At 38.8% G+C, this 21,888-nt stretch overlaps 1 protein-coding gene across 2 annotated transcripts in view; it reads right to left on the minus strand.

Annotated features, from left to right (window-relative positions):
• The window catches only part of PCNT (pericentrin), a 70,388-nt gene that overhangs the window by 17,603 nt on the left and 30,897 nt on the right, over positions 1-21,888 (minus strand). Inside the window, exons 24-40 of one of the 2 annotated variants that reach the window (XM_059475651.1) lie at positions 21,583-21,729; positions 20,882-21,033; positions 19,357-19,571; positions 18,706-18,932; positions 16,890-17,052; positions 16,285-16,428; positions 11,963-12,192; positions 11,389-11,508; positions 10,841-10,861; positions 8,588-8,815; positions 7,200-7,370; positions 5,910-6,062; positions 5,354-5,524; positions 3,995-5,095; positions 1,622-2,149; positions 844-937; positions 221-375 (exon numbers count right to left, since the gene is read on the minus strand). In XM_059475651.1, the coding sequence (XP_059331634.1) occupies positions 221-375; positions 844-937; positions 1,622-2,149; positions 3,995-5,095; positions 5,354-5,524; positions 5,910-6,062; positions 7,200-7,370; positions 8,588-8,815; positions 10,841-10,861; positions 11,389-11,508; positions 11,963-12,192; positions 16,285-16,428; positions 16,890-17,052; positions 18,706-18,932; positions 19,357-19,571; positions 20,882-21,033; positions 21,583-21,729 (4,020 nt within the window). Of the gene's footprint in view, positions 1-220; positions 376-843; positions 941-1,621; positions 2,150-3,994; positions 5,096-5,353; positions 5,525-5,909; positions 6,063-7,199; positions 7,371-8,587; positions 8,816-10,840; positions 10,862-11,388; positions 11,509-11,962; positions 12,193-16,284; positions 16,429-16,889; positions 17,053-18,705; positions 18,933-19,356; positions 19,572-20,881; positions 21,034-21,582; positions 21,730-21,888 lie in introns of both variants that reach the window. The other variant, XM_059475650.1, reaches the window with a different exon arrangement.

Here is a 21,888-nt window from a genome sequence, read left to right on the forward strand (position 1 = left end):
TGAAACAGCATCAGTGCTGTCCTGGCAAAAGTAGCTCAATTCTAGCAAGGACAAGCAAACGTCAGTAATGTCACAAGAGATGCAAGGACAAGAACCATCATCATCTTGAAGTTTGAACCATTACAGAACACTTTTCAGTGTAAAAGTAACATAATATGACCATTTCATTTTTGCTGCCCAGTTTTAATTTGCTGGTAGGCTCAAATTAATCATACATTACCTTCATCTGTGGTGAAAGTATTTCCTTTTCTTTCATTGATTCCATAATATCTGGGATTATCCCTCGGTACCGCAGGTAAGCCATGACATTGGCATCCAGGTGATCTGATGTCTGTAGCTCCTGCTTTAGATTAGCTGCCAAATTTGAGCTGGTATCTGAAGGAAGAGACAACCCCCATCCCCACAAAGTGTTACAAAAATAGAAAGAACTTGAAACTACAACAACCACTTGCAAAATAACCATGATTTCTTCCGCTCGTATGAATGCAGGGTCAGATGGAGTTGGTTGGTTGAGATTTCAATTAACTTAAACAAGTTAAAAATCATTAAGTTGCCTTCAGAATGAGAGTAGTAGCTAAGTATTTAAGTCAGGACTCAAACCTCCTGCCTCTGTCCTGTATGCAGATGAAAAGGTAAAAGCAGGCACAACATAGATATATATATATCTATATATATATATGTGTGTGTACATACATATATATGTATAATTCTTAACAAAGAACTACCTGCCTAAGGCCTGGCTTTCTAATAAGACCCACAGTAAAAGAAAATGGGAGAAAGGAGAAACATGTTTTCATATTGAAGTTAACAAAAGGTAAAAGGAGTCGACAAAGTTCAACTTACTGCTGCCACATCCATCGCTCATGGCAGATGCTCTTGATCTTTCATCATCTTGTAAATCAGAAGGGGTTAAAGTCAGATGATCAGCTTCTCTCATCTGCTTGAGAAGAAATTTTTCATGTTACTTTGGTTTTCTGAATGTAGCTATTGCTTTCAGCATTTATGACAACTTTTTTACTACTGCAGATTTTACAAAGTGCCTACTCAATCCAAGTGTTAGACATGGCAAATATAATGATTAAATGCAACATTGGTGCTCTCTGGAAGCCATTCCATCTAAATTTTTTCCTCTTTTAGTAGTTTTAAGATACATCTATTTATATTTAATTACCTATCAAAGCAAAGCACAAAAATACACAGCCAAAGAGAAATTTTCTTAAGCACAGACTTTATCTTCCTGTGAAATTAGAAATACAGTCAATATATATTTATATATGTATACAATATATAAAATACTGCCATTAAAGCCTCAAATCCAGATTTGAAAGAGTCTCTTTGAACACTCAATAACAGATTGTTGAAGAAGTGGGGAGCTGTTAGAGTACACTGAGGTTTTACATGTTTAGCTCAATTACTGACACATGAAGTGTCACAAATTTATCAGTTTTTACCACAGTAAGAGAGGAACTAATAATTCTGTGTCCAGAACTTCACTGGACCTACTCCCAGCAGTGTGTAGGTTTCTATTACTTGGAGCCCATGGCCCCTCAATGATCCCAGGGGGACAGGGCTGAGCAGTCTTGTTTAATAAGAATTAAATCAGTCATGAAATACCACTTACCAAAAGCTTCTTCTCCATATCTTCATCATCATCAACAGAATAGGTGCTTTCAGAGAAAGCTGGAGATTTTCTACCTACTCCCATTGCTGCATCCCCACTGCCATTTTCATCCAGGTTAGAATATCCCAGTGATATGGAATTCTCTCCTTGCAGGGATGACCTTGAGTGCACAATTTGAAAATCTGTGTTTTCAGCTTCTGAGAAGGGGGTCAGGTGAAGCACTGGCTGAAGCTCCATGCTCATGTCTTGCTTTCTCATGATCTCAGGCGAGCCCCAGGAAGACATACTTGCAATTAAATTCTGGAAATGTTTTGGAGTCTCTTTGCCTGTGCTCAAATTGTGTTTTGGTGAATCAGGAGTTGGATGAATTTCCAACATTTGTTGGCAATGCTTTTTCAAATCTTGATCCCCTTCAGAGCTGTGGGTCATGTCCAACTCCTGGCACAAGATATTTTCTTGCGATTGCTTCATCTGTGCTTTTGGATTTTTATTGTGAGTTGTCAAGTCAAACATAACTTCATCTTTTTCCTGTAATGAAATAACCCATTAATTGTTTAACGGAATTTGAGTATGATTTTACAAACTGAGAAACATGCACTTAAAGACCTTTTAGAATTGGTTGATTTTTCCTTCAATTGCTTTATCTAAGTAGTTTTAAGGTAAAATTACTATTTTAACCTCAGATTCTGTGACTGAGTCTAAATAAGGCACTATTTGAGTAGATATTTTAGTTTATTTTATACTTGTCAACATGGAAATTTAATTTTATCCTCCACCTGTTAGTTTGTCAGATACAGTGAATAATTGTTATCCCTCTCATTTTAGACCACTACCTTAATCCTTTTGTGTTAATCATCCCTCTTAATCATCTGTTATAAGCCCAGTGCCAGGACTTTACTCATTTTGCTGCTCCTCCAGCTTTCATTTTAATAAATTTCCTAATTTTCACATTGTTTCCCCTTTGGAACCCAAGCATAAATGTAGGAGAGATTCTTTGCTCTTTTAAGACTGCAACATTATACTTTTCCTAATACCTGGATGAGCTAGATCCATGGGAAAAAAATTCTATTGTAATGAATGCTTGAAGACATGCCAGTTTATTTACTTTGATTCAACATATTCTCCAATTTTGATAATTACCCCTCCTCAGCCTACTTAAAAACTTCCTCTTAAGCATGGAAATAAAATACGTGTACTGACACAAACATCAATTTAAACCTTTCATAGTCCAAGTTTCTACTTGAAATATTATTTTAAAAATAATTTAACTGTCCCCAGCGTGTCAGCATTGCCTGATATCCTTCAAAGTGTTACCAATTCTCTCTTCACTGGATCCTAAATTAATTTTGTTTTTTAAACAGGGATCTGACAATCCCTGCCCGTATAAACAACATGGCCAGAAGGCACTGGACTGGAAGTCTGCTGCCTTGTACAGACACATCCCATGGTCTGAAGTGCATCAATCTCCATGGGCCATTTAACACTTTTCCCAGCTATTTCCTTTTCCTGAGAGATTTCTGGGGCAGCCCCTGAATGTACAGAGTCACCCAGGCACTGATGGCACTGCTCTAAACTTGATCTTGCAGGCAAATAAAAACACAAACACCAGGAATGATGACATGTTTTGCATAGCTACACTCCTCATTTCTGCTTTAAAAATAAACATGTCATTATACATGCAATTATCCCGTCATTCCTTGAAATAATTCATCTACCTTGGATGATTACTGGAACATACTGCCAAGCAGGGCCCTGAAAATCCATATAAGCCTGACACTGAATGATTTTTCCTTTCCTGTATACTCCAACTCTCCATATAAACCCTCTTAACTAGCACTTATCACCTCTGTAAGGCAGCCTTTAAAGACAGTAAATTGGTGTATGACAGATTTCTACAGCTCTCTGAAATAAGGGTCCTACTGCTTTCTAAAATGGAGTGATTTAATAAGAATTTAAGATTAGGTTACTTGGAGCAAACAGTTCTAGAGAAGATTCTGAATAATTACAAGAAAGAGTCACAGAAAATAAGAATTTCTGAAAGGAAAGGAGACATGTTGAAGTGTTTTCAAGCAGTTATCCAATACAGCCATGTAGAATAGCAAACAAAAAATTCTGGTAGCTCATGGTGGGCTCATTGCTTGGCTTGCAGGTGCCCATCCTCTCACTCTCCATCCTCAATAGATTAGGAGGAAATAAAATAAGCTGGAAAGAACTCACAGGTGGAAAGAAAGAAGTAACTACTTCTAACTACTAACTCTTGCAGGCAAAATAGAGTAAAATGGGGGAAAGGTATTTAATCTATTAATCTAGAAATGTATTACTAAAAAAAAAATCTCCACAACAAATAGTGCTATTAAAAATTAAATCATGTACCTGTCTAGCAGTAGGGGAAGCCAATACTTCAAATGACTGATCAATATTTGCTTCTAATTCCTGCATTCCATTTTTAAGGGCTACATCTTTTCTTTTACTCTGGCAGGATGGCTTGAGAAATTGAGTCTCTCCATGACCTTTCTTGCAGGACTGCAACTGTGAAAGAATTTCAGCTCTTTCCAACTGTAGGGCTTCAAGCTCTTTCCTCTGGGCCTTGATTTCACCTTTCAGTTTTGCAGTGCTCCCTTGCAGTTCCTTGATTTCTCTCAGGTAAGCTACTTCTTTCTGATTCAGTGCTTGCACCTGCAAATCGAGTCTAGAAACTTGTAATTGAAGACTGTAAACATCTTGTGCCTGACTTGCACCTCTCTTTTCCAACTCTGTTTGGAGCTCTACTGCTTTTTCTGTTAAGTACTGCAGCTCAGTTGTGTCAGCTTCTCTTTGATCTGCCATTGTCTTAATTTGCATCTCTTTCTCTAGAATATTTGCTTCCCTTTCTCTCACCTTATCTTCAAGTTCTTGAACTCGAGATGTAGTGATCTTTGTCTCAGCCTCTCTCTGGGACAAAAGACTTTGGGAAACCTTGTGTTCCTCCTGAAGAGCCTGGTGCTGGATTCTCAGGGAGGTGAGCTCTGCAGCAGACTGCTCTGATGACTCTCGCAGCTGTTGGCATTTTTTCTCCAAAATCTCCACTTCTGTTTTGAGCTGCAATTCCGTTTTTTCCAGCTGCTGCTGCAGAGCTTCTTTAGAAGCTGAGACAAGCTCCAGCTCCTCCTGAAGCTCTCTCACTTTGGAGTGTACCAATGAGTTTCTTCTGTTTGGATCAGCATCACCTTGACAAGCTATCAGTCCTTTCTTCAGCTCATTCTGAAGGTTTTCCACTGATTTTTCCAAGGCGTTTTCATAGAAATAAACTGGGTTGTCACTGTCCTCATGACATACTGGTCCAAATTGTGCCAGCTCTTTTTGAAGCTTCTCAATGACTCCATGGAGTTGCTCCACCTCTTCCTCCTTGTCCTTGTGCAGCCTCTCCTGGTCAAGGCGAAGGTGCTCCACCAGTGACCTGAGCTCTTCAATTTCAGCTTTTTGGTCTTCTGCAACCTAAGCAACAGGCAAAGGACTGAATATTACTGTATGTAGGCAATTATTATTGCACACAGAGTTTATATTTCTCTTCTGAATCACACAGGCATTAAATCACACATTTAACAGCAAGAACCACGCATTTCAGCTGGTAAATTCTCAAAATAATCTCTACTTTGCTAAGAGAATTATCACACAGATTTAATTTACAATAACAATCTGCACACCTTGCTTCCCCCAAAAATCAAACAATGAACATATAGTAAGCACTCTTACTTTGTTCTCCAGAGCATTCTGCAGCTCATGCTCAAGTCTCTTGATCTGCTCATTCAAGTGATCAATTTCTTGATTCTTTTCTTCAAGCAGTGCTTGTGGGAATGACAAAGCTGAGGAATCACCAATGCCCAGGTCCTGGCTTTGCTTCACATGAAGTTTTGTTAGATCCTCCTGACCAGAGAAAACAAAAATCTCATTAGAAGGGAACTTGATTTAAACATTCTCTTACTTACTATAAATGGTGAAGAGCTCAGGAACACAACTACAGCTTCTTCTACAGGTTCACATCACTGTGTTAGACTGCCCCAACCCAGAAAACAACCTCAGCTTTTGATTAAAATCAAATCACTGCAGAAGATAATGCTACAAGCATGAACCTAGAAAACTGGGAGGTTTTGCTGATACCCAGCATTAGTCTTGTAAAGGTAATGCAACATTCTGATGGCAAGAGGAACAACCCAAAATCTGTTTACAACATCATGAGATGAAGACCTCAGCACTCAAGCAAGAAGGTCCCTGACATTTTAGGCAGTGCACTAAAGCTAGAGGAACCCACCTGCAAGTGTGCATTCTCTGCCTGAAGCTGCATGATGTTGGAAGTACTCAAGTTCTTTTGTATCTCTAACTGCAAGTTCAGCTGCAATATCTCCTCATCTTTCTTGCTCAGGTTATCTTTATATTGTTCCACTTGGTCTAACAAGCTTGCAATCTAAAAAAAAAAAGAAGAGATGCAGAGCTGTTTCAGTTAAATCCTCTAAGATAAAACTTCATTCATTGTATTATTTAATGACAAGAAGCAACATCAGCAAATTCAGTGATTCAAACTCTAATCGGCTTGCATTAATCAAATACAAATAAATAGATATAAAAAGAGTGAGAAGCTTGTGTTCCAGCTCCTCATCTGTAAAACCAAAGTACTGCAAAGGTGGTTTTCTGCTTCCTCTTTTAAAAAAACCTACCTGCTCACAAAAGATGCATTAATCTGTATTGTGAGCAATCAAGGCTTTGGTGTCATTGGATGCAACAATATGAGACAAATTAGCATTTGATGTGCAACAAAGACAAGCAGTCAATATAAACACCATCCTTGTCCTCCCAGAAGCCAGAAATGAGCCTTGCAGTGCCAATCCCAATAACAGACAACAAAGAGATGATTCAATAACCACACTTCTCTCTGCAGTGTGATGTTGCCATCCACTGTTTTTATCATCTCTTGCCTTCATGAGCAGCAAGGTATAGTGGCTTTGGGAATTATGACTGTTGAAATCAGGCTTCATAAGAGAAATGGAAATTCCATCTTGAATTTTTTTTTTTTATCTTGTTCTGCTCTTGAAAGAATGGTGTACCATTAACTGAAGGATCACTCCTGTTTTTCTTTTTTATACATCCTTAACTGGACTATCACAGATGTTATAATATAGTAATACAGTGGGATTGTGTATACATTTATACTGTAAATCCAATAAGAGTTCCAGATATTGGGAGCAATTTTCTCTGTATTTCTTCTTAGCTTGAAACAAAAATTCACCACAAACATTCTCTCAAAACAGGTTAAATTACACCATTATGGTCTAAGAATACATAATAATTATCTAAAATAAAATTATAGAACATATAAAAATTATATAGTAATTATCTCTCACTTCAGAAATGCATCTGCCTATTTCAACTTTGGAAGGAAAGGAAAATGAGTTTACAACTGATAGTGATCAGTCTCAAAGTCACGTGAATCATCTCAAGATGGTTTCCAGCACGGAGGGAGATGAGCACAGAACGAAGAAGAAAAAGGAAGGTTCGTTGAGGCCAAAGCAATTCAAAGTTGGTATAACTCTCCCAAAGCCCTCACCTCTCTCTCCTTGGCCTGCATTGCTTCCTGCTCTGCCTGTAGCTGCTCCTTCAGCACTGGGGCAGAGCTGCCATCCACGGGCACTCGGTGCCTTGCTTCATCCAGCTTAGACTGCAGGGCAGAGATCTGGATCAGGTTGTTGTACTGCTGCTGTTGCAATGCCTCTTTATCCTGAAAAAAAGAGTATTTTAGGCGTTAGAATTAATTGCTGTCAATATACACATCTACTAAACCAGAACAATCCTGCTGAAATACTTCATTGACCCTGACACACCCAGTACAATAAGAGCAGTACATCATCCCAGTGGCCTATAAAGAAATAAAAACTCAAAACAACTGAATGCTTTTTTAAGCTCATTTAAGTTTTTACCCTTTTACTTTTTGTAATCCAAGTTTAGCAACTTCAGAAAATTTAGCATTCAGTGATAAATTACACTTTCTCAGTTACACAACTCTTTATATGTTTAAGAACATAACATCTTGTTCTTCTAGCCATTTCCAAATTTGATATGATACCATATATGTGCCAAACTAAATTTGATAGATGGACACAGTTTAAGAAATGAAGAGTTCTGGGTAGATCAAAACCTACTCAAAAACACATCAAGTTCAGTCAGAATGTGATAAAGCAGCACTAAGTTTGTCCAGCCTGTGATCTGCCAAGCTACCATATTTTATTAAGAAAAAAAATTGGGTTTTGATCCTCCTTCTCTCACAATCCTTCTCAGGAGCTGGGTCAGTCCAAGGAGGAAAGGTTCACTTGGGAATTGTCCAAAGAATAACCATACAAATATATACTTAATCCAGTAAAGCTTGACAAGAAACCACAGGCAGTAATTGCCTCTGCTGTCCAACAGCAAACTTTTGCTAAATGGATTGTAATTCTTAACTCCAGGCTGTGATTAACTCTGTAGTAGTAACAAAGTGCTGGAAGTTTTGGACTGTGGCAAACAGATTTGGCTTCAGACCCAAGCAAGAAGGGCTACAGATTAAGATAAGAAGATTTTAAACACAGGTACTATTAAAGACCCTCAGTGTTTGGATATTCAGTAACAGAAACTTCCCAGAAGCTTCCAGACAAGCTCAGGAGCAGCTCTGAAGCAGCCAACATGACAACTGTTAAAAGCAGATTTCATAGTAGGACTTGGAGTCTTATTCAAGTCTCATAAGTAATATCTAAGTACATACTACTTCCAAGTGGTATGCAAGTCTTTATGGACTAGTGGACATAGAGTTTGTAGAACCAGAGATGATGTTAAACTGTGGCTGTGATATGTGCAATTAATACACCACTGGGTGCCAGACAGCATCACAAACACTACTGACAGCCCCCATAAAGCCACTGTCATGTAGTGCTAACCCCATTTAAATAAGGGTTTCAAAATTACCTGTTTCAGTTCAGTTTCCACTTTCTTCATTTTCTGCAGCTGTTGTTCCAAGTTATGTACAGTCTTTGAGACCTCAGCACCACTGAGCTTCAGCTCTTGGATCTGTGCCATCAGATTTTCTATCTCTTTATCACGAGCTGCAATTTCTTGGTGTTTTCGCTCCTTTTCTAGTAACAGTTTATTGTAATCATCCATCTTCTCTTTGATTTCTGCTTGCAAAGATTCTACCTACACAGAAATCACAGTATACAGATATTCAGGCAATATGAACAGATTTCCTGCCAGTTGAAAGCAAGAGTCATTTCACACTGAAGGAGGTTTTACTACGGATTAAAGTGGAGCTAAAATCTCAGGTGAAAATAGAACTAAATATGCATAGAAAGTAAGAAAAAGTGAGCTTTCTGAAATCTTGTTTTCCAAATGCAGCAGCTCTTAGACAAATGTTTGATTACTCTCTCAATATCTGCAGTACTCTCAGAGTACTAGATGAAGGGGTCTTTTGGTGATGGGGTTAGTTGGCTATCAGATTAAAACCCAACAAGATTACATGAGTTATTAATAATAGCACTGGATTTATTTCTGTAACTTCAGAACTCTCTTCCAGTATTCCAAGGAATTCCAGTTTAGAGGAAGATACCAGGATCTGAAGGATAAACATGCAATCAGACAGACTCACAGGAGCCAACAGAGGACAGGTAATTTGCTTTCCAAAAATCATTTCAATATGAAGAGGATACAAATTTGGAATTTTAGCTGCAGGAAAACAGTCATTCATTGATCCCAGTAACCAAGGTGAAGGCAGGGCTAGGAGCTTTGGTGTGACAGACAGACTATCTCAGGGTGTGATAACATCATTTAGCATAGTGAAAGCAAGCTGCAGGAAAGCAGTGGGAGTGGACAAGTAATTTAGTCAACACCCATGAGCAAGGAAGATGGGATTTTACAAAATAAATTTTTTGTTCATCAAAAAGTGTCTGAACTGGTGTAAATCCCACAAACATTATCAAATGAAAATTCTTCACATTAACATAGATCTTTACACCTTCAAAGTATAGTGCAGGAAAACACACTTGAGCAAACCAAGAGTCAAATAATAAACAAGGAGAGTGTAGGAGACTGATTAAGAAAACCAAAAATTATGAAGATTACATTTACAAGCTGCCTACAGGCACTAACATTTCCTTGACTGTGTATCTTACTCCCTTCTCATCTCAACAGCAACTAACCATAACACAAGCCTTCCAGAAAACTTTTGGGTATAGAAAAATCACCTAGAAGTCTAACCTTTCAAATGCTACCAGATTTTGGCATCAGAATCCCCAAACTGTGACACTTGAGACATAAAAAGTTAGAAAGCTGGTGCTGCAATCCTGTGGCCGAGAAACCCTTCCACATAACCTTCACTCTCACAGTGCAGCTCCCAAGAACCAGTAAGGACTCTTTTCACACAATAATCCCACTTTATTAAGTATATACCTTGTACCTAGTAAACACCAGAGGGGGAAACTTGTTATAACTGCTACATGTAGAGATCAGGAGTTCACTTGAGCTGGTTTGGAGTGAGTTAAGCACTTACTGATGTGACAGCTGCATTAAACAACTGAACAAATATTGGCATTTCCTGGCACAGAATGCCTGCATATCTCACCCTACCCTACAAATGTCACTTGCTTAGTTACCATCCTTGTGTGCTTTTCTCCAACTAAGTTTTCATCCTTTCTGAGAGAGACTGCAAAGGTACAGCACTCATGTTTTCAGCTATGCCCTCCAGCATGGAAAATTCATTCCCTGGCAATTCATTCATATTGAAGATATGGATGTGCAAATCTAACACTGAGGCACACAATTCCATAACTATACACAAATAGATGGACATGAAATTAACTACTTGACAAGTTCTGATAAGAGCCAGGCCACAAACAAAAGGCACAGTTTTATCATCACCATTCCAATATCTTGGTTTCATGCTCCAAACCTAAATTTCTCCTTTTATACCAAAAGGCTGTTTCAGTGAATAATTGCCTGTAACACCTCTGAGCAATAAGCCAGGAGAGCTAAGTACTCATGTGCAGGAAATGAAATTGAAAGCAGTCATTCATTCCCTGCAAGAATTCTGCCACCCTAAAACCTGTATTCTGAGCTCCAAGTCATGCCTTGACATACCAAGAAGAGGAAAAAAGCTAAAGCATATCTAGAAGGGATTGAAAGGAAAAGGAGAGAAAAGTTAAGAGACATTCATGCTGTTTTCCATACCTGTAGAATCAATTCATAGTTCTGTATAATGTTCATTTATGTGAAAAAAAACAACCAATCAAAAAGAAAAAAAAAAGGCAAAAGTTAATCTTTGAAGCCAAGCATCAAACAAACAAAACTGTGTAAACAAGGACTCATTTATAAACTTAAATAGGATGAGACATGCAGACAAATGACATCTCTATAACAATTGTTTAGGTGGAAAAATAAACACATTTCAAACTCAAAAGTAATTTCTCAGATGAACTTTTTAGAGTGGAGCTGCTGTAATGTTGTCCTCCTTGTCCATTTAAACCAGGCCCAGGGGTTCCTTTAAACCAGACTCAGAAACTTGAATGTAAAGCACCTGAAACAGTTCTTTCCACCTCCATAACAAATAATATAAGTGTACCCTCATTGCCTAAATGTAGTTCAATCAGCTGGGGAAAAATCTGCTCTCTGGGTAACACAGGAAAAAAACCCTCCTAAGAGTCAGACTATCGAGAACATACAGTTTGGTATTTAATAGTAATAAACTCTTGTTGGCCACCAAGGCTGATTTTACTCACCCTCTGCTCTCTGGACTGTCCTGAAGTCTGTGATTTTGCTGACAGTTTTAATTGTTCTTCCAATTTCTGAATTTCCTGCTGAAAATCATCGCGCTCGTGTTCCCTTTCTATGGCTTGTTCCTGTAAACCCAGGCAGAGAGAATCAAAGTATTTTTGAAGATTGTAATGCAGTCTTGAGTACAAGAATAATTGGGTTTTGTTTTTGTGGTGAAGAAACTGTTAATTTAAAAAATAACTAACTTATAATTAATAATTAATCAGGACTACCTTCTAGTAGTCCTGAAAGCATATCTATAGTGACAGGGAAATAAAAAAAAGAGAAAGCATCTTTTTGACTACAACATACACATAAACTACAATTATCATTTAATAAAAAGGAAAAATTACCCTGCAATACTACAAAAACTGAACCAAAAATTTAACTTTGTTTTTTCTTTCATGAGACTAGTATGCCAAGGTCTTAATTTCAACCAAAACAGAAAAAAAAGCCCATTTTGGGAACCACCTTGCATGTCTCAAACCAGGATGAGAATTTACCACCTCCAAACTCATGGAAATGTGGTTTCTTACTTACATCCATGAACTGCCGCTGGTTTTTGAGCTGCTTTTCAAGCACTTCAATTTGCTGTTTTAATTCAGTAATCTCCAGTAACTTTGTAGCCAGGTCTTGGTTACTTTGCAGCTGCTCCTCTAGCTCCACCTCCAACACCTTCATCTGAGAGCGTAAATTGGAATGGTCCTTCTCTGCCTGACACTGAAGCTCAAGTTTCTCCTTTGACAAAAATTCTACTTCCTTGAGAAGACCTGAGTAAGAACACAAAAACAATAAAAGCTGTCAGTGAAGGGTACAAAAGTCAGGCATTTCAGATGAGCTTAAATTTGGGTATTTTGGACAGAATCAAAACAAATAAAAATATTTATTCCTGAGGTGGGTTGTAAGAGACATCCTATACCGCTCTACCCTAAATCCTTGCCACACTTCTGTCCCAAATCTCTCCTTAATCAAGAATTCTCAGTTCCTCTAAACTCTGATGCCAAGATCCTCCTGTACCCATCCAATATCCAGTCTTGGGCTGGTTTCTCCATGGCTCCTGCCTTGCACCATGCTGGATACTGCTGCTGCCCTCTATACTGGTGAGGCAGCACCCAGAGCATCTTTCCAGTGGCCACTGGTGCCCAGCCTGACCCTGAGGCCAGCTGCTATGAAAAAACAAAGTTACTGTATTCCTCTGAACCTGAGTGGGGATTAAAACCCAGAGAAAAATAATACTTTCAGAAAATCAGTCCAGCTCTGAGGTTATAAAGGGAAGAAAACACCTAGAAAAAAAGATGGCACAAATTTTCCCTATGCAGACTGCAGAAGAGATACCAAAAAGGAAAGTGTACATAGCTAAAATTGTTCAAGATATCATGAGTTAATTTACAGCTACAAATTGCATTTTCAATCAGATGGATGCACTGAATACACTGTTTAGGAGACCAAAATTGAAGACTTTACTGTGAACCTTCTTGGACAAAAGCTACTTCCATTGTGAATATAGTTAGTAAGCTGAGCATGAAAAGAAACCTATTTTGTATCAAAGCAAGGTCCTGCAAGAGCTCATGATTTTACTATTCACATGTTCTATTACTTCGCTCAAATGTTTTTGGTGACAAGTTAAAGTAAGTCTGTGATGCACCAAGGACCTTAAGAAATCATCCAGCCCAATTTCCAGAATGGACAATTCCCTTTTTCCCTTTTTGAAGTATGACCAATAAAACCCACATGATTTCTGACATAATGTCTTTACAAGCTGCTATTACAAAAAACTACCACAGCCTACCTACAACATTTTTTCTAGGGCTTCATTATCCACAGATATTTAATGACATTTCCAGACCCTTGATACTAAGCAAAAAACCATTAAAATTTCCATATTCATGTATGAAAAGATAAGTGTGACAGGCTTGGAATAATGCAAAAATATTTACAGTACACATTGGGGAAAATGTCACCACAGCGAGGATAATGGAAAACCATGTGAAGAATCTGTGCATTCACTGGCTCTGGAAATCAAAATGCCAGACAAAGAGAAACAAGGAAAGTTTGGGACACAAACATGGACTACATGAGCTCCTGAGCTCCACAGTAATCCTGTTTGTGGGTTACAGTTACACTCCAACTACATTTCACTCCAAGCCCTAATTATAGCCTATGCAATAACCACAGAGCAGTCACTGTGCCACACTCCCTACTTTTTACTTTATTTTTAAATAATCACAAGTTCATTTGGTTGTGGATGTAACTCAGGCTCTGGCAGAATGCATGAAGTGAAGAAGACTGCCCTAATTTCTCTCCCAGTCCCCTTGGAGCTGTATAGTACTTATCATCTATTATCTGCATCACATAATGCAACAGAAAAAACCCACAAAACCCAACAATATCTGAATTCTATTAAGACTTCCAATCCCAGCCACAGCTGCATGACAGAGTGTCTACTGCCAAGAGATGGGAATAATGTGAATAAAATAGCACTCTATAGTGTATTTACTAACACATGGTGCAGAGAGGAGGGCAAGGTCAGGTGCTAGAGATATTTATGATGATGGAGATATTTGGTCACCCAAAGGAATTCAGACTGACCCTGAGAGAACAGAACTGGTATTTGGGAAAACAAGCACAAGAAATTTGCCTGCTATATCCTAACAAACATTGATGGCTTCTTTTTAGCTTCCAGAGGAACACCAGTGCTTCATGAGGAACAAAAGACTGATTAGATAACACTGACCTACACAGTCACCGCTTCAGACAGAAATGTTAATTAATTGAAAAAAATAATCAGGCAAGCAGGTTTAACCTGGAATCAGCAGTATTTCATAGAAAGCAGGTATCAAATTTTGGCAATCTCTAAACTTTCTGACAAATTCTAAAAAATTTTTAAGCACATGTTCCCCAAGTGTATAAATAAAATTTCAAGCAACACACCAAGAGATCATCAGCTCACAGATTTGTTTCTTTGTAGAGACAAACCTATTTTATTAATGCTACTGCACATCATGCAATTCCCCTTGGAAAAGTCCCCAGCACACTCCTTCCCACTCCCCAGATCATCAGCAAATGCCAAGCTCCATTCCAAAAGAGTTTTCATTAGCAAGGCCATTCTACTCACATTAGTACTCCACATGAAAAACAGGAGATGTCAGCTTTTCAAGGAATAAGCCCAAATCAATCAGCTCCAAGCAATATGATTTGTATTTATCACGTTTTCCACATACTACAAACAATTCCAAATCTGAGGAAAAGTACTACAGATGGCTGGGGTGGGGTAAAGGGGATGGATTTCAGGACTTGGCCCTTGCAGCAAAAGTAACTGTTCAAGTTCTAAGGAGCTGCTGGCAGGAGCTGGGCTGCACCTCCTGGGAGAATGTCAATCCCAAAATACACCATAACCAACTCTGTTCTACAGAGGGCAGCAGCAAATTGCAGGACAGTGAGGTGGACACCAAAAATAGGTTAAATTAAAAATAGTGCTTGAGGGAGATCTGAATGGACAGAAGGAATAAAGATACAGAAATGGGTAAGAAAACTCAGTGGAGCTTTTTGACTCTAACAGGAATTTACCTATGTAAATTTTTATTCACCTGAGTGATTTGGTTTACTCAGCTCACACTCTCTGTGGAAAAGAAAAAGTCCAAAAACAAGAGACAGTGAATATGCAAGAATCTATGAATATATACATGTGTATAAATAAAATGAATCTAAAAAACAATAGGAGAATTATATTTTGAGTAGGCCACAAAATAATCATGTCAACTATGAATTTATCAGATCTAAATGTTAGCCACTCAGGAGTTAACTATGCAAACTTCTGTAGGAAAAAACATTTCTTTCAATTTAGCATCTACAAATTTGACTACAGCACTTGACCTTCAAAATTAGTGTATAAATCTAAAGATATTTCCTGCTTATTTCTGGTTTCTTTTTTCATTTCTTCATTAGCCTTCCCTACCATTCTGCTTTTTATTTTTTCATTCTGACCTACCAATCCGTTCAGTTACATTTCGCTCATCTCCCTTAGATCTCCCTTCAGCTCTTGCTGTACTTCTTTTAGCACAGTTTTTCATCACCTCAAATATTTTTCTTTTCCCCCTCCCTTGTTTAACTTAATTTACTCATTTTGACAGCTGACTTTGTATCACTAGAAGCTCACAGCCAGCTTGCAACACACCCCATCCTCTAAAAAAAAACGAAGCTGGCAAAAACAAAGACAATGGCACAATGCGCTTTAAGCCTAATAGCAGCAAAAAATATTTTTCACTTTAAATATGCATTATTTAACTGAATATTCCTAATTTTGCATCACAGAAGTCATAGCTTTTTACGGCCAAGATAGTTCCAAACTCAGTAACCTGTCAGGCCTAATTATTAAGTACTATTCCTCATTGTTAAAATAAAAGTTACCAATTCATTCAGTCAGCGTTACAGCAACACAGCAAGAAAAAAATCCACACTTGTCATTACAAACCTGAACCTTCTTTTTGTGCTACATTAGCAACAGGGGCTCCTAGAAATCAAAACACAGACACATGGACAAGATGAATAGGGAGGCCATTGTGATCCATTTCATCTTCTAGACCACCAAAAACACATACAGAATACAGAGGAGTGTATGGAATACAGAGGAGTGCCAGTCTTCAGGCACTTCATCTTCATCATGCTCCAAAGCTCCTGTAGACCTTGATCCATGTCTGTAGAGCTTTCTGCCTTCACAGGAAGACCCCCTCACCTGTGTACCAGTCTGAGCTGCTCATTAGGTCATTGAGCCAACTTCTGATCCATGACAGGAGGACACTACAAGGTGCCCTGACTGGAGAAAAATTTGTTTTGTGCCAAGAATGCTGTAACCCTCTACTCACCAAGAATTGCCTGCTCCTGGGTGAGCTCCTGGAAGCGTTCCCTCATGTTCTCCAGCTCCACAACAAGGCGACGCTCAGATTCCTCCTTCAGGTTTAAGGCCTCTTCCAATGCAGCTTTTTCTGCAACGTAGCCCTCAATAATGCCTGGAAGCCAAGTCAGAAGGCAAATAAAGCCATAGACAAACTCATCCACTGGGAAAAAGCAGCTTGAAAACATGACTAAATTTTTGCCAAACAATGGAAGGTGACATAAAAAGGAAGTAATAAAGGATGATTTAACTTTATACTGTAGCTAGGCTTTTGACTACCTTAAGGAATAAAACATACTAGTTAATGTATTCTAACATTATCAAGATTTTATGAGGCTGACACATCACAAAGTATCTCCAAATCTGTAGGATTCAAACAGGGATCACTAAGCTTTGATGGCCTGGGATGAGCTTCCAACACATCCTCTGCTAAGAGCTGATGTTTCAAGAAACAATCTCCAGAAAGTAAGATCAAATGTTAGATTTAGAGCCCAAGAAATCGAGGAAACAGAAAGCACATGATACATGTTGGGAGGAAGAAGCTGTGAGTAAATGACACTGCAATCCATTTCTTACCCTCTGCCTTATGGAGCTCCAGTGCCAGCTGGTTCTTGGCCTCACTCTCCTCACTGAGGCACTCCATCAGCTCCCGGTGCTGGCTCACCACCTGCGCCGTCTCGCGATTGCGGCGGCTGAACTCCTCCTCAAACTGGGCATGGTTTTCATGCATCTTCTCCAGCTGCAAGGGAAAAATTGTCCCAGCATCACACCTCAGATGCAAGGTAATAATGCTAGAGACTTTGCAACAAACCCCTCAAATTTTTAATAAAATTTATGCATTAAGTTCCAAGTTTTGAACTTTCATTATAGTACTAAGTTGACTTTACCCAACACCTCTGGACACTTGGGTGAATCTCTGTGCTTGCATAGCAGTATTTTTGCCACAAGTCTTGCTTAGGAACCTAAGTTTCTTCACTGTGCATAAAAAGAAATACCTCCCTGTCACAGACATGTTTTATGAAAAATTCTTTCCTTAGGATTTTTTCTCCTGAGAAGCTGAGAGGCCTCAGAAACAAAATATAAAAAATGGTTATCTGCTGCTATGGAATGCAACAGGTGCATCTGTGATTGGTCTCAGGTGGCTGTTTTTAATTAATGGCCAATCACAGTGAGCTGGCTCAGATTCTCTGTCCAAGACACAACCCTTTGTTATTCATTCTTTCTTTTTTATTCTTAGCTAGCCTTGTGATGAAATCCTTTCTTCTATTCTTTTAGTATAGTTTTAATATAAGATAGATGATAAAATAATAAATCAAGCCTTCTGAAACATGGAGTCAGATCCTCATCTCTTCCCTCATCCTTGGACCTCTGTGAACACCATCACACCTCCCTATTGGCTAAACAGCTTAGCTTGACACTTCCTGAGCCACTTAAAATTCAAAGCATCCTTACACTTAAATTCTTCAAGAGATTCAGTCATGTCTAATAGACATTGAAGTCCATATATCATCAGGTTTCCAATAAACACCCCGAGCAAGCAAAGTATGCTGGATCACAGCTGATGAGGGTCACCTAGAACCCAGATCTGCCATGGCTTGGGCAAGTACTTTCATCACAAGTTAGCTATGTATCAGTGGAAGCATCATCAGTACCTAAAAGGAAATTTACACACCTCATTCTAAGAGGCATTTTTGAAGATTGTGAATATAAATTTCACCAGACGCATCTCTGGGTTTCCCAAAATACCCAATGAGTAGATAAATTTCAGACATGTTTTCCCCTTCCCATCATCTCTTCCATTAGGGACTTCCTTACGCAACAAACTAATTATTGCCACACTAAGTTAAATCCTCAGATGTACACAGTGCTTGTGAATCTACCCCAGATGTGCAGTTTAGACATAGCAAAAGTCAGCATGGAATTAGTGCATTCATAAAAGAACTTCAGTAAGTGCATCTCCTTTTGTCACAATTAAAGCATATAATTACAAGGACATTTGTTTGCTGCTACCTACATACTGCCCAAGCATTTTGACATTGGACTGAGTTCTCCTGAACATACTTATCAATTTTTAAAAGGCATCAATGAGAAATGTGATAAAAGACCCTCAAAAAACTCCTGGTCTCCTGAAGTTACCAAATTAATTTAAATCCCAGTTTAAATTTACTTAAGGTGACCAATCTATTGCCCTCCCACAGGATCTGTTAAAAGGTTAAAAATGCAGCCTGAAAACTGATTTTACATTTCCAGGGTTATACGCAAAATTACGGAATGGTTTGATTTGAAAGGGACCTTTAAAGACCAGTTAGTTCCAAACCCCTGCCCTGAGCAGGGACATCTTCCACCAGACTAGGGTGACTCTAGTTCACTTTTAAAAGATGAAAAGCTTTACTTGTTTAGTTGACTCTGTAACCAGTTCCAGAAGTCTCTCCACCGCAGTGCGCAAACGATGACAGATTTTCAGTATCGCTCCTTGACTCTCACACACCAATTCTGGCTTTGCAAAAACACTTTCACATAAGTATTGGCTCAATTCAGACACTTCATCAGTCCCTGGAGACAGCTGGTTGTCTTCTGTGAGAGTCTCATCAAGCAGCTCCTCTACTGCAAACAAGGAAGCTATTGGAAAACACAGAAGAGTGACAGCTGGCCACAAAAGTGGCCACACAGATGACTGACATCAGGCAGTGACATGGATCTGGACATGCACCACAAGAAACTTGGACCCATCAACAACTCAGTGTTGAAAAATCATGAGGGTTTTCCACAAGGTTTTGCAATCTTGTGCTATACATCAGGACCAGGAACTCTGCTTTCACCAAGTCCATCTTTCCTGCCCCATGATCTATCCAAGCTTTTCAAACAACACTGTAGTAGTCGCACTATTAAAAGAATTAAACTGAGAGAACACTGGTAGACACTATCTTAAGTGTGGACCAGCTTTGAAAAACACAAACATTGCAAAAAGAGATATTCTCATCCATACAAAAGGCAGTTTTCAAGAATATGATACCTACATCCAGGTTTGCTGATTTGTACTCACCCTTTACTAGATGATGGTTTTCTTTGGCTTTGAAATACTGCATGAATCCCATTTCTTCCATAATACTCTGAGCTTCTTTAGAATCTCCAGAAGCCACACTGTCATCAAGGCAAAGACCAATCTTGCTACAGATAAGGTCCTCAATAACTACTGTGGCCTTCACCACTTCCATCAGCAGTTTCAAAACGTGCTGATAAGATTCACGTAGTTTTTCCCTAGAACAAAAACATTTTGAACATTTAAAAAATTGCACACATTTGATTTGAAAGAGACTTTGAACCCACTCTAAGCCTGACAGTCTAAAATGGGTATCTGCCATGGTTGGGCAGTTATCAGTGAAGATCATTCAGTTGACTCACAAAAACCAGGTCATTTTTAAAGAGCTGGCACAGCTGATGCCTTGTCAAGGCTGACCTAGAGCAGATGCTGGGCAGAGTTAAAGAATAAAGTAGGGATTTATTAAAAGGCCTCAGTGGATCCATCTTGGGCAGCACAAGAGCCCAGCCAGGGCTACACTCAAGATGGGCCCAAAATGGTCACAAAATGGACACTGGTCATGGGGGTCTCTCACTTTTATAGGTTCTGGTCAATTTGCATATTGGAGTTGATTGTCCAATTACAGCTTTAGGTTATCAAGTCACATCCTTCTTGTTTTTCTCTCTTCAGTCCATGTTGTTTGTGCTCTTGGGCCTGAAATTTCAATCATGTGTCCTTGGTCCCCAGCTAGAGAAGGAATTGTTTTGTCTCCCTACTCTGTGAAGGGAGCTCACCATCCCTTAATACGAAGCTCAGAACTACACACTAAAGCAGCACAGAATGTGAAAAAGACAAAACCTAAAACTTCAGGCATCACAGCAAAACACCTTTGTCATCTCCACAGGTAGATCACACTACAGCCACAATCATCTCAGCCTTCCATACCTGTGGAAGCACCAGCAAGGAAGACACTACTACAGTAGGAGGAGCAAGAAGTCTACTACTACAGTAGCAGTGACATCAAACAACTAGAGGGTGCTCTGGCAGACCTGACAACAAAACTTCTATTTATGAAAATGTTTCTATTCTATCTATTTCCATTTATGAAAGTATTTTAGTTTAAGATTAACACTAAGCCAGTTTCTGAAAGATGAGAGAGGGAATTCTAGAAGCTTATTCAACATGACAGCTTCTCGAATCCCCATGACATGTCAAACCAATCCACTCCATCTGAAAGCCTCTTGGTCACAGAACCTCTCTCCATTTTTTTAGATTTGTCCAAGACTAGAGACAGCAGAAACCCCAAAACACCAAGGTCTTCATTACGCTGAAAGAAAAAGAGCAAGAAAAAACCCAACTTGCTCTTAATGTCAGAACAGGTTGAAAATATAAAAAACCCTCAAAATAATTTGCAAATAAAAACAATATATCAACCTCCAACACTACTATTGTGAGCTGGCTTAATTTTGCCTACTTATTGATTTACGAGAAGTGAGAAAACAAGCAAATAGAAAAGCACTAAGCATTATGTAACCAAAGATGAACAAACCTTTCCTCCTTGGAGTGCTCAATATCAGACCTCAGCAAGGCCAGCAAGTTTTCTCCTTCTTGGTTTTCCCTGCCCAGCCACTGAAGGAGTGTCTTCAGTTCAGACTTGGTCTCCTCTATTTCATGCTTGAAAGAGGCCACTTCCTTTTCCAGCTGTGGAAGTACAGTGAAAACACAACAAAGTCAACAATTTCACCTAAACTTTGCTTTATAAACTCTACTTGAAAATGTGTTCCTAGAAAAATTATTCTTCTCTCCTTATATTTATTTTTTCAGATGATACCTATACCAGATTAAAACATATGATTATACATAAATAAAAACACCTATTTGTATGTGTATACCTACCCCACCTCCAGACTTTGCTGCCAAACAAATTACTGCCTTTGTCAGAAACTCTGTCTCATCAGTGAACAAGCAAATAAGTCAAAATATCTATTTGGGAGTAAACTGCCAAGACAGAAAACCATTCTGCCATCCCATGCCAACATTCTCAACCCTCATCAAGTCCTACAAGAAGAGCTTGAAAGAGTAAAGCATTCCCAGTCAGGAAATTCTTAGTGTTCCTCTGTTTCCCTCTAGTCTAACATACCACAAGAATTACACTTGCAGTCCCTCTATACACATTGAGGCAGAGCCCTGTGCTAAAATACAAGCCCAAAAGCACATTTAAAATCTAGTTTTAAAGTATTTTCTCCACACCTGGTTAATTATTGCTGCTCTTTCCTGCAGCTGGGCTGATAACATTTCTTGCTCCTTTTGGTGAGCAGCCTGTGCCTTCTCCCTCTCCTGAATCAACATCTGCTCCTTGTCATGTAGTGATGCCTTCTTTTCAGCTTCAAATTCTTCCTGCAGAAATCACATAGACTTGGATTTACTGAGAGAAGAAAAACCAAACACCACCACCATCCTCCAAAAAAAACCCTCAAACATCTCCTGTATTTTTTCTGTATTCTTTAGAAGCACACATTTTGCCTCTCAGAATAATAAGTAGTAACTTACACATCA

The sequence above is a fragment of the Ammospiza nelsoni genome, chromosome 7 (assembly GCF_027579445.1).
Source record: "Ammospiza nelsoni isolate bAmmNel1 chromosome 7, bAmmNel1.pri, whole genome shotgun sequence".
Taxonomy (NCBI): Eukaryota; Metazoa; Chordata; class Aves; order Passeriformes; family Passerellidae; genus Ammospiza; species Ammospiza nelsoni.